General features: G+C 38.8%; 6 protein-coding genes across 14 annotated transcripts in view; 1 reads left to right on the top strand and 5 right to left on the bottom strand.

The window, feature by feature from the left end:
* SLO2 (slowpoke 2) overlaps nucleotides 1-9,887 on the bottom strand; it is a 101,687-nt gene extending 91,800 nt beyond the window's left edge. For all 9 annotated transcript variants that reach the window (XM_086827804.1, XM_086827801.1, XM_086827806.1 and 6 more), the window contains exons 1-2: nucleotides 9,236-9,887; nucleotides 3,974-4,696 (exon numbers count right to left, since the gene is read on the bottom strand). In XM_086827804.1, coding sequence (XP_086683930.1) covers nucleotides 3,974-4,053 — 80 coding nt within the window. In that variant the 5' untranslated portion in view covers nucleotides 4,054-4,696; nucleotides 9,236-9,887. The remainder of the gene's footprint in view (nucleotides 1-3,973; nucleotides 4,697-9,235) is intronic.
* LOC110191649 (uncharacterized) lies at nucleotides 817-1,408 on the bottom strand. The gene is made up of 2 exons (XM_020962546.2): nucleotides 1,337-1,408; nucleotides 817-1,284 (listed from the first exon to the last, which is right to left on the bottom strand). Exons 1-2 carry the CDS (start codon nucleotides 1,406-1,408, stop codon nucleotides 817-819), a joined length of 540 nt encoding a protein of 179 aa, XP_020818205.1.
* On the bottom strand, nucleotides 1,602-2,084 carry LOC110191685 (uncharacterized). Its single transcript, XM_020962601.2, has one exon. The coding sequence runs from the start codon at nucleotides 2,037-2,039 to the stop codon at nucleotides 1,602-1,604; it is 438 nt and encodes a 145-aa protein (XP_020818260.2). The 5' UTR covers nucleotides 2,040-2,084.
* LOC110191686 (uncharacterized) lies at nucleotides 2,446-3,874 on the bottom strand. Its single transcript, XM_020962602.2, has one exon. The coding sequence runs from the start codon at nucleotides 2,887-2,889 to the stop codon at nucleotides 2,446-2,448; it is 444 nt and encodes a 147-aa protein (XP_020818261.1). The 5' UTR covers nucleotides 2,890-3,874.
* A 1,769-nt stretch (nucleotides 9,888-11,656) lies between the features above and the next one.
* LOC110191641 (HIG1 domain family member 1A, mitochondrial) lies at nucleotides 11,657-12,274 on the top strand. The gene has a single exon (XM_020962531.2). It carries the CDS (start codon nucleotides 11,782-11,784, stop codon nucleotides 12,085-12,087), a length of 306 nt encoding a protein of 101 aa, XP_020818190.1. The 5' UTR covers nucleotides 11,657-11,781; the 3' UTR covers nucleotides 12,088-12,274.
* Nucleotides 12,275-13,121: 847 nt separating this feature from the next.
* On the bottom strand, nucleotides 13,122-14,188 carry LOC110191605 (peroxiredoxin-6-like). Its single transcript, XM_020962492.2, has 4 exons — nucleotides 14,009-14,188; nucleotides 13,568-13,942; nucleotides 13,432-13,507; nucleotides 13,122-13,373 (listed from the first exon to the last, which is right to left on the bottom strand). The coding sequence occupies exons 1-4, from the start codon at nucleotides 14,089-14,091 to the stop codon at nucleotides 13,245-13,247; spliced, it is 663 nt and encodes a 220-aa protein (XP_020818151.2). The 5' UTR covers nucleotides 14,092-14,188; the 3' UTR covers nucleotides 13,122-13,244.
* Between the last annotated feature and the right edge of the window lie 682 nt (nucleotides 14,189-14,870).

A 14,870-nucleotide genomic window follows, 5' to 3' on the forward strand; every position in this document is an offset into this window, starting at 1 on the left:
ACCAGCCGTCGCAAAATGCAAATGTTTTTTATTTGATGAGCACAATTGTATACTTTCGGAGGATTTCCATCACGGCTGTTAATTTTCACCCAAAACGAGAGCTTAAAGTGGTATTTTATTTTCAAAAATAGAACTGTTTAAAATGCATCAAGAAAAACATATTTTTTACTGCATCTATGAAGAGTAAATATTAATGCTTTGAAAAACCTAAAGTAATGTTAAATTTCACTACCAAAATACAACTGATGGGCAATTAATTGGCTTCCAAACGAAATCATTCAGGTGTAAGATTAATTTATTGCTCGACAAACAACAAAAGCTAATGTCTTTGTTACAAATACTAATATATTTACATAACAAAAGTCAGCCGAATACCGTTTTCAAGGTATTTTGTTTCATAGAAAATGGGCCTCATTATTAGGTTTATTAGGGTGGTAAACCCTTCGTTTAACTGGGTTCTTAAAGGAACCAGCTGGTTGTAGGTGATGTTTACCTTAAAAAAGTTACAGCCCTTAAATACCACCATCTAGAACCGAATTCTCTGGCATTTAAGCATTTTTACGTTTATATTGAAAGTAAAAAAATCAACCATTAAAGGAGCTTAAAACACTTGCGAACTAAAAATCATTTGGAAATAATTCCATGTTATTTTATTTAGTTTACAGAATTAAACTTTCGTTCTTTAAGATATTTTAAAGCTACCTCTTAAACTATATTTCACCAACTACCTGGCTATCACTAAACCTAAACTCTAGCAATAAAAAGACAAAGAAAATTTGCACATTCTTCATCCACAAAAAAATGCAAATGCTTTTATTAGAGACGAACAACTTTATACTTCCACATAACTTCCATGACGAACGGATGCCGGCTTTTCGACATTTTCACTCGCGTTGTGAGCTGAAAGCGTCCTGCTGGATGGAAGCCGGGAATGGGAACTATGTCCTTGTACTGGAGGTAGTAAACCTTCGGTTTAATGGGGCACTTGAAGAAGCTGTCATTGACCACCAGGCTTTTGTAGGTGGCAGCAAACACCTGGCTCATCAGCGGATTGTTCAGAAATGCGCAGCCATTTATATTTTCCGTCTTGTACAAAACTTTATGGGTTTTCTGCACTTTCATGGTTATGTCGATGGTAAAAGCAGCTGCCAATTTGACAACACGAAAATGGTAGAGGAAGTCGGAGTTTGGAACCTTTTTGAAATACTCCACATAGTCGTGGTCGCAGCTCGTTTGAAACGATTCCACTATAATCCGGGTATTGCCCTTGTTGACAATTTGCGGCTGTCCGAATTGAGAATACTTAACAAACAATTTACCAGGGAAATCTGATTACCTCATCAGCTGCTTCCAGGAGGAGAAAGCAAAAGAGCCACTGGAAAATAAGGCATCCAACTACTAGAGCCATGGGACAAGTACTAACTATAGGCTTTGAATTTTTCATCATTTTATGAGCATTTAATTGACCCTAATCGAAGCTATTCAGGTGGAATATTATACAGTAACACAAATAAAACTGTCTACTAATTAAGTTTTTTTAACAAACAAAAATTGAACTAATTACAGAATTTTATTTAAATGAGTAGAAGATATTAAAGATTTTATTTAATTTTCACAACACTATAAATCCATAGCATTTCCATTACAAACGGACCCGGACTTTCGTGCATTTTGACCCGCATGGTCACCTGATACTTTCCCGGTGGATGAAAACTGGGCAACATTTCCACAGATCCCTCATTCCTCAGATAATAAACATCCGGCTTTATGGGACAGTTAAAGAATGTACCATTCACGATCAGTTTCTTGTAAACAGAACCAAAAACGCGATTCATGAGGGGATTGGTAAGGAAGTAGCAGCCATCCAAGTTGTCCACTTTGTACATCACTCTTTTGGTTTTTAAAACCCTGACAGCAATGTCAATGGTGAACTTGGATGCCAATTTGACAACTCGAAATGTATATAGGTTTAAGGTGTTGGGAACTTTACGAAAATAATCCACATAATTGTGATCGCAACTAGTGATCAGATTTTCCATGACAAAGTTAGAGCCTCCACGCCTAATAACTTGAGGTTTCTGTTGAAGATTCGAGGAATTAATCTAAGGATCTTTGATTTAATTTATTAATAAAATCGTGAAACTATTACCTCCATATTCGCAGCTGTCACAAGGCCTCCCAGCCAGACCACAATCCACATCCATCTACTAAAATTGGGGAACATTTTTCGACTGAACCACCGACATTATATTGCCCTCTGTTTTTGGTTAAAACCTATTGATGAGCTTTTAATTGTTCACTTTAGTTACTAATTAATGGGACACGTGTTTGGTATTAGTAAGTAATTATTCCATTGGTAGTTTTCCCGAAGAGAAGTTGGTCTATTTCGATTAAAGTCAGATAATTATAAACTTTACTTAAAATACGTATAATAATTTAATAAATTCATGTTCTTATAACTCTATATCGCCAGATGAGCTCCAAAGCAATGGGTCCCTTTGGTTCCACCTTTATTCTGGAGCTTAGACGGAAAGTGCCAGAGGGATGAAATGCTGGAACCAAATTACTTCTGAACCTGTTTCTCAGATAGTAAATGCCCGGTTGAATAGGACACTTGAAAACCGTGGAATTACCCACAAACCCTTCATATAAAACCGAAAAAATCTTGGAAATCGACCGATTATTTAAAAAACTACAAATGGAGAAGTTTCTCAGATTGTAAACCGCTCGTTTTGTTTCCTCATTATCGACACGACTGTCCAAAAACACAGTTTTCACCAATTTTGTGCAATTTATCAAAACTCTTTGGGTTTCCCCGGGAGCCAAACCAAAATAATCCACATAAACTCTACTATAATTCAATTCAGAGCTCAATAGAAATGCCTTCATTGTGTGACCTGTATCCTGTAAATATTATTACTTATTTAAATTTTGTGAATAGATATAATAGTTCTTCAGCATACCTTCTCCTTTGCCTTGATTCCCATGGAAATAAAGCAAAGGCTCAACAATATAAAAGAAATACGTCCGACAATCATTGAACTATAACTAAATTAACTGATTTTGAGCTGAATTAAACTTGGATGGCTTTAAAAATAAAACCAGAAAATATTACAACAATTAAATGATTAAAAACCCATGAAGATTATCGCATCCATTTTATTAAAGCGCTGAAATTGCAACTTTGTTCCGCTGGGTTTCTGTTTTAGTGGTCAAAGCAAACAAAAGCTGAATCAAATTATTCGCGCCCTTCGTTTGCTTGGACTTTACTTTTATTTTTACATTTTTTTCCTGTCACTGAATTGGCACTCAAACCGAATTGAAAGAGCTGCGGATATTGATTGGTTTTAGGGGTCTCTCCACGGATTTTCCCCGTGACATAGGGAACAGGTGGAGGTTAGAACAATGACATTGCCAAGCATTGTGACAGATTCCATGCTTTGATTATTCATAGAGTTATGTGAGTTTAATTCAATATTAAAGTGAGTAGAATATTTGAGTCGGATCTATATTTAATTTAAGGAAGAATAAATAAGTAGTTTTAGGTTTATTTTAGACTTTCCCAGAATAGCTTAACCTAGTTTTTCCTTATCTTAAAACTGATGAAACTTTCCCACAACCTGCTTGACCTTTTAGAATATTTCCCCAATCGCTTGGCCCCTCATGTCTTGGACTTCGATTAGCTAACGAGCTTTAAACCCTCGACTGAATAATTGAGGACACACCAGACAGGACATAAGCATTAGCCCCTCCCCCCTCCTGAAGGTATTAAAAAATCAATTAATCGATCGCCAGGTCAGTGGCGTTACGCAAGTGGGAAATCGTTTTGCCAAATGCAGTTGGCGAGTGTAATTAAGATTCTATTCTGGGACCCGCTGGCGGGTGATGGTAAGTGCTGATATTGACACTCTGGTGACACGGGGCGTATACGCAATATGCGGTTGGCAGGTGGCAAATGGTGGAATTCACTTACCTTTCGCCATCATCGTTGAATGAGAAATCGCCGAGGAGTAGATCTCGGAAACGATACCGTGGCTGTATAATGCGCGACATGTTGCTGTTGCTGGTGTTGCTGTTGCAGGTGTTGCTGTTGTTGATGTTGCTGCCGTTAATATTGCTACTGTTGCTGTTGCAGATGTTGCTGGTGGTGTTGCTGCTGCCTGAGATGTGGCTGGTCGTAATGGTTGGCACTCTTAGCTCAGTGATGGTTCTTGCCACTGCCGCCTCTGCACCTGTTCCGTCACTTATTTGTATATCACTAAAGTCCGTCACATTAATTAAGCACTCTTCGGCAGCGGCTGCGTAGCCCCGTCGTCCCAGCTGATGATGCTCCCCCTGCTGCTCCTGCTGGAGATGCCGTCGTCCTGCGACGAACTCATCCTCGCGCGGCGCACTGGTGCCCGTTAGCAGGTAGCCGCCAGTGGCCCGATTGGGCCGCGGCGAACGGAGGCGCGTCCACAGATTGGCGAGTGTCCTGCCAGCCGAACAATGCCTTATTTTCCGTTCCTATCCCTCAGAGGTTCTCCGTTCGGCACGGTGGTCACCTCTTCGGCCCGCCTCGAGGACCCTCCGCGGAGCCCCGTGCTGACGGTTCCTTAATTAAACCGATGGCACCGCTGAATTTATTAGCATTACAACGGTCCCGCGACAGGTGCGTGCTCGATTATTGATCTCCGTTCGGACATGGCGCTCCGCTCTGAAAATATGCAACACAAAAAAAAGGAAATACGGTAAATCAATAAAGGTCCTCAGCATAAAGAAGCAATTTATATATTGATGTACTTGAATCTTGGGCGAAAAACAAATTGAATTTCCTTTTACTGAGTATTCTGTAGAGCTTTTCCTTAACAAATAAAAGTAGTTATATTTCTTACTGGTAAAACAAAGTGATTGATTATACAAATACTTATTTCTGATTAGGTATTTATTAACCTTTAAATATAAGGCTTGTTTTGCAAAGAAAATCTTCCACCTAACTGCTTCTTATACTTAACTTTTAACTTCCTAAATGCATTAAGAAACTCATCCTTATAACCTTTTCAGAATTGTCTAACCTATTTTATATAAAATTTCAATTCAACCGCATTTCTTTGGCTTTTGAAAAAACCTTTCCAGCTTGACCCATAAATCCCCACTGTCGGCAATCCAATTCACGTCAAAGAGCAACAAATTCAATTCAAACAACACACGCAAACAAGTGCCAAGGACGAGCAAACAAACAAACAAAACAAAGAAACAAACAGACAGTTAGACACATGAGTGAGGAAGGTACAAAGCCCTATATAGACTGTATACTATATAGGAGATGCTTCAGTTTTGGGCCCGTGTGCGGGCTTATTATTTACTGGCAGCCAAATCAAATCATCTCTTAGACAGACAAAGCACACAGAGCGCAGATTGCTGGCACTTGAAGGCTCTCCAAGTGCCGCCACCCCCACTTGTTGTTGTCTGTTTGTGAAAAATTTACGCAATTATTGCCGCCAGGCTAAAATGACGCAAGGACAATCCAGGACCAGCCAGGTGTGCCGGTGTGCGCGCTAAGCAAATAAATTTTCCTCACTTTCTCCTCTGCGCATTAATTAGATTTGCTTCGCCGTGCATCTCTGTCTCTGCCAGAGCATTGGCATATTTATGCGACTGTGGAATATTTCACTTTAAAGTGTTTTTTAATTAGTTACAGCAAATTAGCGTCGGCGAAATTAACAAATTTGTACACAGCATCTGTCTCTATTTTCTGAATCTCATTTCTCCTCCTTATTCGGCCTGTGCGCTGCAAAATTAGTTTCTCGATTAGATTTATAGTTTTCTGTCGGCATTAAAGTTTTAGCCTGCACAAGCGTAAGGAACTCGTAAATTTTAGGACCAACGGGACATATCCTGGGGGAAAACCAGTGGCAGTCCTTGCTTAATAAGGCGAGAATAAAGATTAAATTCTACACATATATTCTACCAAATTAATTATTAAAATGGACGACATTTGCATAATTCATAATTAAGACCTTGAAGAGGGTTAAAATAACAAGCCAATCGATAAGTAACGAATTGATTAAACAATGCGAAACATTTATTTGTATAGCTATTGGCATAATACTAACATATAAATTATGAAAACATTATGCAAAACTATGGTAAATTGTATTGCTTGTTAGCTTATGCCTTCTGTTTCTTTAATTTATGATAAATCAGTACAAGCAAGCATATATTATAATTTACAATGATTTATTTTTCATAACCAAAGCCCTTATTTAATTTAATTTAATTTAATTTAATTTCCACACAAGCTAACCTCGTCGATTATTGATTCCCTCGGCTTTGGGCTCGTTAGTTTAGCAATTTATTTCGTGGTTTCTAGGCGATTTCCTGTCCCGTGCCAAAACCCATTTAATTTCTAATCATTATTTATGGGAATACCGCCACATTAAATGAGGTTGCCCATTGTTATTTCTATCCTTGGGAAAGATATACTTGCCCAAACCCCCCGAAAAATCGACAGGAGCATAATGTCTTAATTATGTTTTTGCCGAGCGCACACAAAAACGATTTGCCGGCCCACGCATAGATGATATTTTTTGGTTTTTGTGATTTATAGACTCCTCTTAGGGGCCTACGAGAAGTGCGAGAAGAGGATCTCCGAGCGGACAGATAACAAATTATTGTTTTCCATGCACTGCGATGGCGGGACGAAGGAAGCCTTCCATTATTTTCCAAAAAAGAAAAGCCCCACTTTGCGTGTCATGAAGGGGTGAGAAGGGGTGAAGAGTTGGACCTATATTTTCTATACCTTTATATAGCTGCGTGTGTGCGTATCTGTCTGAGTGTATGTGTGTGTGGGTGTACTCATCAACAATAATTGCCCAGACCGGTGCTCCCTAAGCCTTTCGCACTCGCGTGTCTCGTTCAGTTGGCCCCAACCTTTTGTTAATACACTTGGAAAATATTTATAACAATAATATGATTAAAGATAAATAAATATTTTCTAAAAATTTTAAGGTACACTTGAAAAATAAATAAAGAAGTATTTTAATAAGTTTAGAAGGTTTCCATTATTCTGTGATGATTAGAGATCCGTAAAAAAAACTGAATTATAAAGTTTGTAATAAATTATTAATTCCCCAAAATGTGCCACATACTTTCCTTTTTTTATTTTAAATGTATTAACAATATAAAATAAATAACAAAGAAAAAACTAAAAATCTGATAATCGCAAAAGTTTGAAAAAAAATAAAGCATACCTTTTGGCGTCTCACTCCCCAACAGCAAGGAGGACAATTTAAATCTACTACTAACTCACGGATGGAGTAGAAATTTGACTTGAATATAGTTCAATTAATTCATTACTAATTTCTTGATTAATTTCTTTAGGTGCACTTTCCACTTTCCCATCATCAACACTGTTTGCCAGAGAGGGGAAAAGGACTTTCTTGCCGTCTTTGTTTTTCTTAGCCTTTATTATTCTTTGGCCTACACAATGTCCCGCAAGAAGTCGTCGCCAGTTTGTCTTTGTTTTTTTGTCCCTTCTTGTTGTTGTTCTTTGTTGCTTATTGTTGTTGTTGTTGCTATCTTGTTGATGTTGTTGCTGTTGCTGCACAAGTATTAACTAAAGGACCCCGAAGCTGCTAAACAAGCCGCATCCGCGGTGGGGTCCTTCCCTTTTGCTTCCGCCTCCGCCTACCACTTGTTATTATTATTTTCGTTGCTTTATATATTCTTCTTTTTTTTTGTGACACTTGGAATATTTTATAACAAAAACTTGACCCGCTTTTCCGCGAAGGAAATCCGCATTTCCTGCTCCCGTACACCTGCTCATCATCAGTCGACTGCTGACTTATTGTTTTTTGCTTTTGTTTTTACCATTGTCCTGCCCGTCACTCGCACACACTCATACACACATTTATACATATATAGTACATACTGCTCCTCTTCAGCGCCTTAATCCTGGTTTTTATCCCGGCTTCCCTTTTCTTTTCTCAGCTGCACAGCGTCGCTTAATTAAAATTAACATTTCATGAAGAGCTGCTGGTTGCGCCAAAAAAAAATTAAAATGAAGAAATAAAGAACCAAAGTTGAGCAGGGTGCAAATGGCGTTTTGCAAAAATAAAATATATAAAAGTTTGCTTAATCGTTTTATAAATATTTAAGGCTTATGGCAGTCTGATCTGTCTCGTCGTCTCGCTCGCTCATCCGATTCTAAGGGCTTTTTTTCGGGGGAGTCCCCTTGCTGACTTTCAATTTTACATTACAATTTGAAGGCGACCTTGTTGTTTTTGTTGTTTTGTGTCACATTTTTGTCGCCCTTAAATGATTTTGGGATAAGCTGTTAATTATATTTGAGTGGATTTTTTCATTAAACATTCACTCGAAACGTTTGTAGGGTGTGGAGTTGCTTTTAAAGGGAATTTAATATTGTTTATAATCGGGCATAAGATTGCCTTAGAAAAGGTAAGTAAGGAAAAAGTAAGAAAAAAAATACAACTATTGAAAATAAAAGTGCAATTTAATATTAAAAATAATTTGAAATGTAAAGTAATATATTAAATACTTTCAAACATATTTAAAAGGCTTTAAGAAACCAATAATGATCTCTGGAATACACTATTCAATTTTATTTTAATTTTTAAAAAGAAAAGTATAGTTTAATCTTAAATTTTTGGCTAAATAAAATCGTTTTATTATTCCTAAAGTTAAACAAAATAATTTTCTGCAGTGTCTTACTGTACAAGTCTCCCTGTTTATTGTAGCTTTACTTTAATCTTCCAGCTTTATTTTCAAAGGGCACAGTAATCTCTCCTTAATTCCTTGTAAAACAATTATGTTCCATTTTCAATTATAATTGCTCTGCAGTAATTCATTTTATTATTGCCAGTGAAAGGCAAAAGATAGGAAAAAAAACTACTGTGGTCATTAACCCTTTTTTCCCTCTTTTATGATGATTTCCTTTGTTTTATTTGGGGATGATATATAATGTTTACACAACCCTTTTATTACCTGCTGCATTAATTATAACGAGCCTGCTTAAATATAAGACCAAACATTACTTGAAACACACACGCGACATGACAACAGGCATAGGTGAGAAATATACACACTCTCCTGTGCTCGTTTGAGTTACTATCACATAAATTCCAGTTTACTTTTTGTTTTACTTTAATATATATATATAGATATGTATTTTTTGGTGACACTCGTAATTGAATGCATTATTCAATGGCCACCGAGGGACCACTTTTTTGCGTACCGTTTTTTATGACGCCTTAACACTTTGATGGCCAGCGGGAACGGCCAGAGGGGCTTAAAGCTGCTCCTGCTGCTGGTGGCGATGTAAATGTCTTGGCATATTTTATGAGGACATTTCGCAATCGCAACTTTTCGAAGAAAAAGGAGCCGCAAACTTTACTGCATTTACCGCCTCAGCTGGACACGGCCAGAAACTTTTCTCACTCTTTTTTTTTGCACGCCAGTTAACAACACGATCAGATCACTTTATGCCATTGACATCGTAGGGGATAACATGTTGTTGTTGTTGTTGTGGGATGATTTGTTCCCTTCTTCTTCCCCGACTTCACATGCTTTGTTTGGATTAGTTGGCGCAAACACGAAGACACACACACACACACACACGCACACAAAACACTCGCGAAGGAACAAACAAACAAGTGGCAAAAAGTTTCTTCTTTTTTTCGCTTTGGGGTCGAAAGTTTGCCCACACCTCGACAAAAGCCAGGTGAGGTGTGCAGCCAAGCCGCTGCCTAAGCAGGTGTTCCAGAACCACAAAATATAACTAAAATCACAAAAAAACCGAGCTTATAACGGCGCTTTTACAGTTATTTTCTCACAGCTCGACAACCGCACGCGCGCATCGCTAAATTTGAACTGAAAGCAAAGCGCCAAAACCGAAAGGAAATAAGGCAAAAGCGAGAGCGAAGGCGAAGGTTGGGGGATGGAGGAAAAGTAATACGGGGGGCAAAGAGGAGAGGAGCTAAATACGCCGCGTGGGCGACTCTTATCAAAATCAGCTGTGAGCAAAAGCTAGCATTAGCTTTCACGACGAAAGCTTTGGGTACAGTCTAGGGTGAGGAAATGGGGAACATATTTGGCATTTATTAATTATATTAAAATATATATTTATTAAATTAAAAAGTGTCTCTATTTCTATTTAATAAATCAGAAGTTTGCAACCCAGTGAAGGAGCCACTATATAAATTTTTCTTAGAACTAATTATCTTAGGTATGACATAATTCAAAATATGTAACAATAAAAGTATGGAACAACTTCCTTAATAAACTTAAATTTTATATATTTAGGATATATACATATAATAACTAATACAACATTATTTCTTTGTTTTATATATTTTCTAATAATTTACTCCACCTCCTAATAAATATTTTAATATTAATAAGTAGTTTTTAAAATTTATTCATAAACAAATTGGTGTTATTTTAATGCCGCATTTAGTTTCAACTCGATAACATACATATTCGATGCCATTTCAATGCATTGCTGTTCCATCTATTGCTGATCGAACCCGGTTCGCTCTTTGCTATTCGCTGTTTCCTCTATTTTGTTGTTCTACCCACTCTCCCTCCCTCCCTCTCTCCATACCTGTTTGGTTCACTTTCTGCCTGCTTCTCTTCCACTTGTTTACAACTTGCATGCGCTTGGCTCTCGCTCTCGCTCTCACTCTCACTCTGCCCCGCACACATGCGATCTTCCATCCCACTTGGCCACAAATTCCGTTTTGTTTGCGACAAACAACAGAACAACAGAAGCAATGGAAAATTTCCAAAAATCGTGTATAGAGGAATGAAAACAATTAGGTTTGCCTAGCAATCTCCTACAAATAACCTTCACAAACTTAGAACACTTTATTTTTCACCTGTATATGCCTTATTCTTAACTTATTTATATTCAATTATTGTCATATTATTGCATATTATTTGAGTTGATCTTCGGATGGCTGTCTGTTACCTTCTGATCAAGTGCTCTGCCCATTTGACGAACGAAGCCCACTGCTTTCTATCCGTGTAGCCGACAGAGACCCGATCTTTGCTGGTAAGCAAATTCCCCGAGAGACGCACCCACACATGCTCACTATTTCCGCCGCTCTGCTTTCCTCTCGGAGGCTCGTTTCGTGTACGTGTACGGGAGAGGCGGCCGATCTATGGTAGTGTGTGTGAATGTCGGCCATGCGCCAACACCATCGAACTGTTCGTCGCTCTCTCGTGCTCACACTTTCTCTGTCGGCTCTCTGTTTATGTCGGCTTCGGGTTGACTCGGCAAAATGTCAACTGGAAAGTGTTCAGCTGCTGGAGCAAGTGCGTGGGGATAAATTCTAACTGAAATATTTGCTATTTTAAAGGGAGTTTGAGGAAACGTTAAAAATTTAAACTGATTCCACGCTAACCTTCTCGAAGCATTTCATCACAATGTCCAAAGGCTGGTTCATACCAGCTACCATATATAAAAATATAAAAATGAGCTCAGTCACCACGTGCTGTGTGTGAACATGAAGGTCTATTTACATACATATTTACTTATATATTTTTACTTGAATATATACGCAACTTGTTTATATATACACCCGATAAGGCCGCTTTCGTTTCTCTTTCCCTCTCATTCGCACCGATCGTGGCAGCAGCGTATAAAAGCCAGAGAGATCGCTCATCAGTGACTCAGTGAGCAACAACCAAGCAAGCTAACAACAGCTAACTGCAGAGCAAAGAAAGCAAAACACCAAAAACCAGTTTTAACCAGACAATTTACACAATTCCAAAGTCAAGATGAGTGCCAAATCCCTGTTCGAAAGCGAGGAAGACTTCGCCCAGGAGCACAAGTTTGCCCGGAAGGCCAAGGAGTCACCCTTTATGCTGGTGGGCATCGCTGGATTCCTGGCAGCCGGACTGGTGGGGGCGTACAAGTACCGTAATCGTGGATCGATGAGCACCAGTGTCTTCCTGATGCAACTGCGAGTGGCAGCCCAGGGAACGGTCGTTGGATGCCTAACAGCTGGCCTGGCCTACACCATGGCCAAGGAGTACCTGTTCGAGAAGGCGCCCACGGAGGAGCCAAAGCCAGTCCAGGACTAGGAAGTGAAGATCTCCAAAGAAGTCATCGCCAAATCATCTTGTGCCAAATACAAAGCCACCCACATTGGCCACCCTGTGTCGTTCATTATTGTTCATCCATGCAAATGTCGCAATGTCATCACCATTCTGCCTCGAAGTAGTATTATTTTATAATAAAAGAAAATATTTTTAGTAAATTCAAAACAAATTTTAGTGATAATTTATTTAATTTTCCTTTCGTTGAGGGTTTATTATTGTCAGCAACGAGCAAAAACAAATATTTCTAAAGGTTTATTTAAAGTTTATTAAAAAATTTATTATTTATTTATTTATTAAAATATTAAAAAGTGTAGCAGATCATTAAAACGTTGTATCTTTGGTTTATCAAATTGTTTATAATATTTCGTGAATCTGTTTTAAATAACTGGTTATTATTTTCACTAACCAATTACATTAACGTAATACTTTATAACGATTCGTAGTCAGGAGATATCAACTTCAAAATTGCCGTTTATTTTCAACACGAAAATCCACAGATAATAGTCACTAACAATCTAGACAAAAAATATCAGAAATTATAAAATTTAGTATAATAAAACCACCGGTTTTAAATAATTAACTTTAAATAAATATTTCAATCATATATACTTCAGTATATTGAGTTATTATGTAAAAGATGATCATTTGGAACTTTAATGGTTTTGCAAAGTAAATTATATAATATTTACACAATAAATCCTTACTTTTTATTTATTTATCTAAAGTTAACAATTAGTTATATACTCAGAAGTAACTTAGAGTTAAGAACCCTTACGGCACAGGCCTTTGGCTCTAACTACAAACTGAAAAATACAACCAAAATCTGTATACAGACATAATATGTAAGGAGAATCCATTAGTTTTAAAAATTTTCTTATACATTTTGTTAACAGAAGCCCTCCTTTCTATTTGTTAATGATATAAAACATTTGCTTGCTGGCAGTAAGTAACGACTGGAATTTGTAATCAAAAATCTTCTACAAAAATTTAACGATGCCAAGAATATATTGATTTAGTTATTTTGCTATAAACATTTATTATAAAACCTGCATTGTATTGATAAACAACATGTATCTTTTATGGCACAACGGTAAGGGTTCAGGGAATACATATTAAAACGTATTAAATTAATGGAATGATTAATAGTTCTCTGTGGTGCGAACGTAGTTAACCCCTGAGGGCATGGAGACCTTGTCGAAGCCCTTGGGGAATAGTTTGTGGGCCTCTTCATCGGTGACGGTGGGTAGGATCATGACCTTGGTTCCAGGCTATATAAAAATCACATTTAGTAAGGAATCAATCAGATGTAGTTAATGGTAAACTTACAGTCCAGTTGGCGGGAGTGGCCACAACCTGGAGACGATCGGTCAGCTGCAGCGAGTCGATGGTCCTCAAGATCTCACTGTAAAAAATAAGAATCATGAGCAAGGAGTATATATTTTAAAGATAGAGATGCACTTACTCAACATTACGGCCCGTGGACATGGGGTAGAACATGGAGAGGCGCACCTTGTGGTCAGGGCTGATGATGAACAGCGCACGGATGGTCTTGCCCACCTCCGGGTCACGTTTCTGCTCCTCATCGAGCATGCCCAGCTTAACGGCCAGGTCCCTGGTGGGGTCAGCGATGATAGGATAGGGGAAGTCCCCGGGAATGTCCAGGCAGTAGCTCTTGATGTCGTTCACCCAGTCAACGTGGGAGTTGAGGGCGTCCACGGAGTGCGCCAGGCACTTGGTGTTCCGCTTGGCAAACTCCGGCTGGTGGACGGCGATCCTGCCCAGCTCAGTGGTGCACACGGGCGTAAAGTCAGCGGGGTGCGAGAAGAGCACCACCCACCTGCGGATCGGAGGAGAGGGATTGGATGAGCCCATAAGCAAGAGGGTTACTATGAGGTCTACTTACTGGTTGCCCTGCCACTCGTGGAAGTTGATGGGACCCTTGGTGGTCTCGGCCTTGAAGTTAGGTACAGTCTGTCCCAAACGCATCTTGACGGATCTCTTGGAAGATTGGTACTTGGAAATAGCACTTGCTTTTTACTTGTTGTCTGTCAGCTGGCTGTGGTTAGCTCGCTCACTTGTTGCTTTCTGATTTCTGACTGAGCGAGGCACCGGTTTATATACCCGCCAAGATCGGGTCTCTGAGTGGAACAACAGAGACGGATGACGAGCGACGCCTTATCGCGCGTGTATATATACTATATTCTATACATACGACTATGGGGTGTGGAGATTAGATTAATAAACAATTCTGAACAGCAACTAAAGGGGAGCTACACGTTGTGAGGGGGAAGGAGAACACCTTGTGCAAGGTTCCCATAGTTGATTTGGTCAAAACTCGTGGCCTCTATGTAGTGGAACCAGATTGAGGTGACTTTGGACTTTGGTGGACTTTGTGATGAAATGCTTCTAGAAATTGTGTATGAAAAAGTACAGTTCTGCGTATTATTAATTATTTAATTTCCTTTAAAATTCTTTCTAATTAGACAATTTTAATGGGAGCTATCCCCCAAAAATCTGATCCGACAGCTGATCACTTCCCAGCTGATTCCTCGACCGAGGGCAACCCGAAGTTAACACAAACAGAGAGTCAGAGAGCATTAAAATGTACATTGGTATTGGTAATTGCGATAGAAACACAAACATAGGCAGAGCGACATTCACACCGACAGGGAAAATGAGAGCACGAGAGAGCGGCACAAGGTGTGATGGTGTTGGTGAGTGGCCGCCATTCACACACACTACCATAGATCGGCCGCCTCTCCCGT

This window comes from Drosophila serrata, unplaced genomic scaffold, assembly GCF_035046125.1.
Source record: "Drosophila serrata isolate PLE 108 unplaced genomic scaffold, ASM3504612v1 contig_184, whole genome shotgun sequence".
In the NCBI taxonomy this organism is placed as follows: Eukaryota; Metazoa; Arthropoda; class Insecta; order Diptera; family Drosophilidae; genus Drosophila; species Drosophila serrata.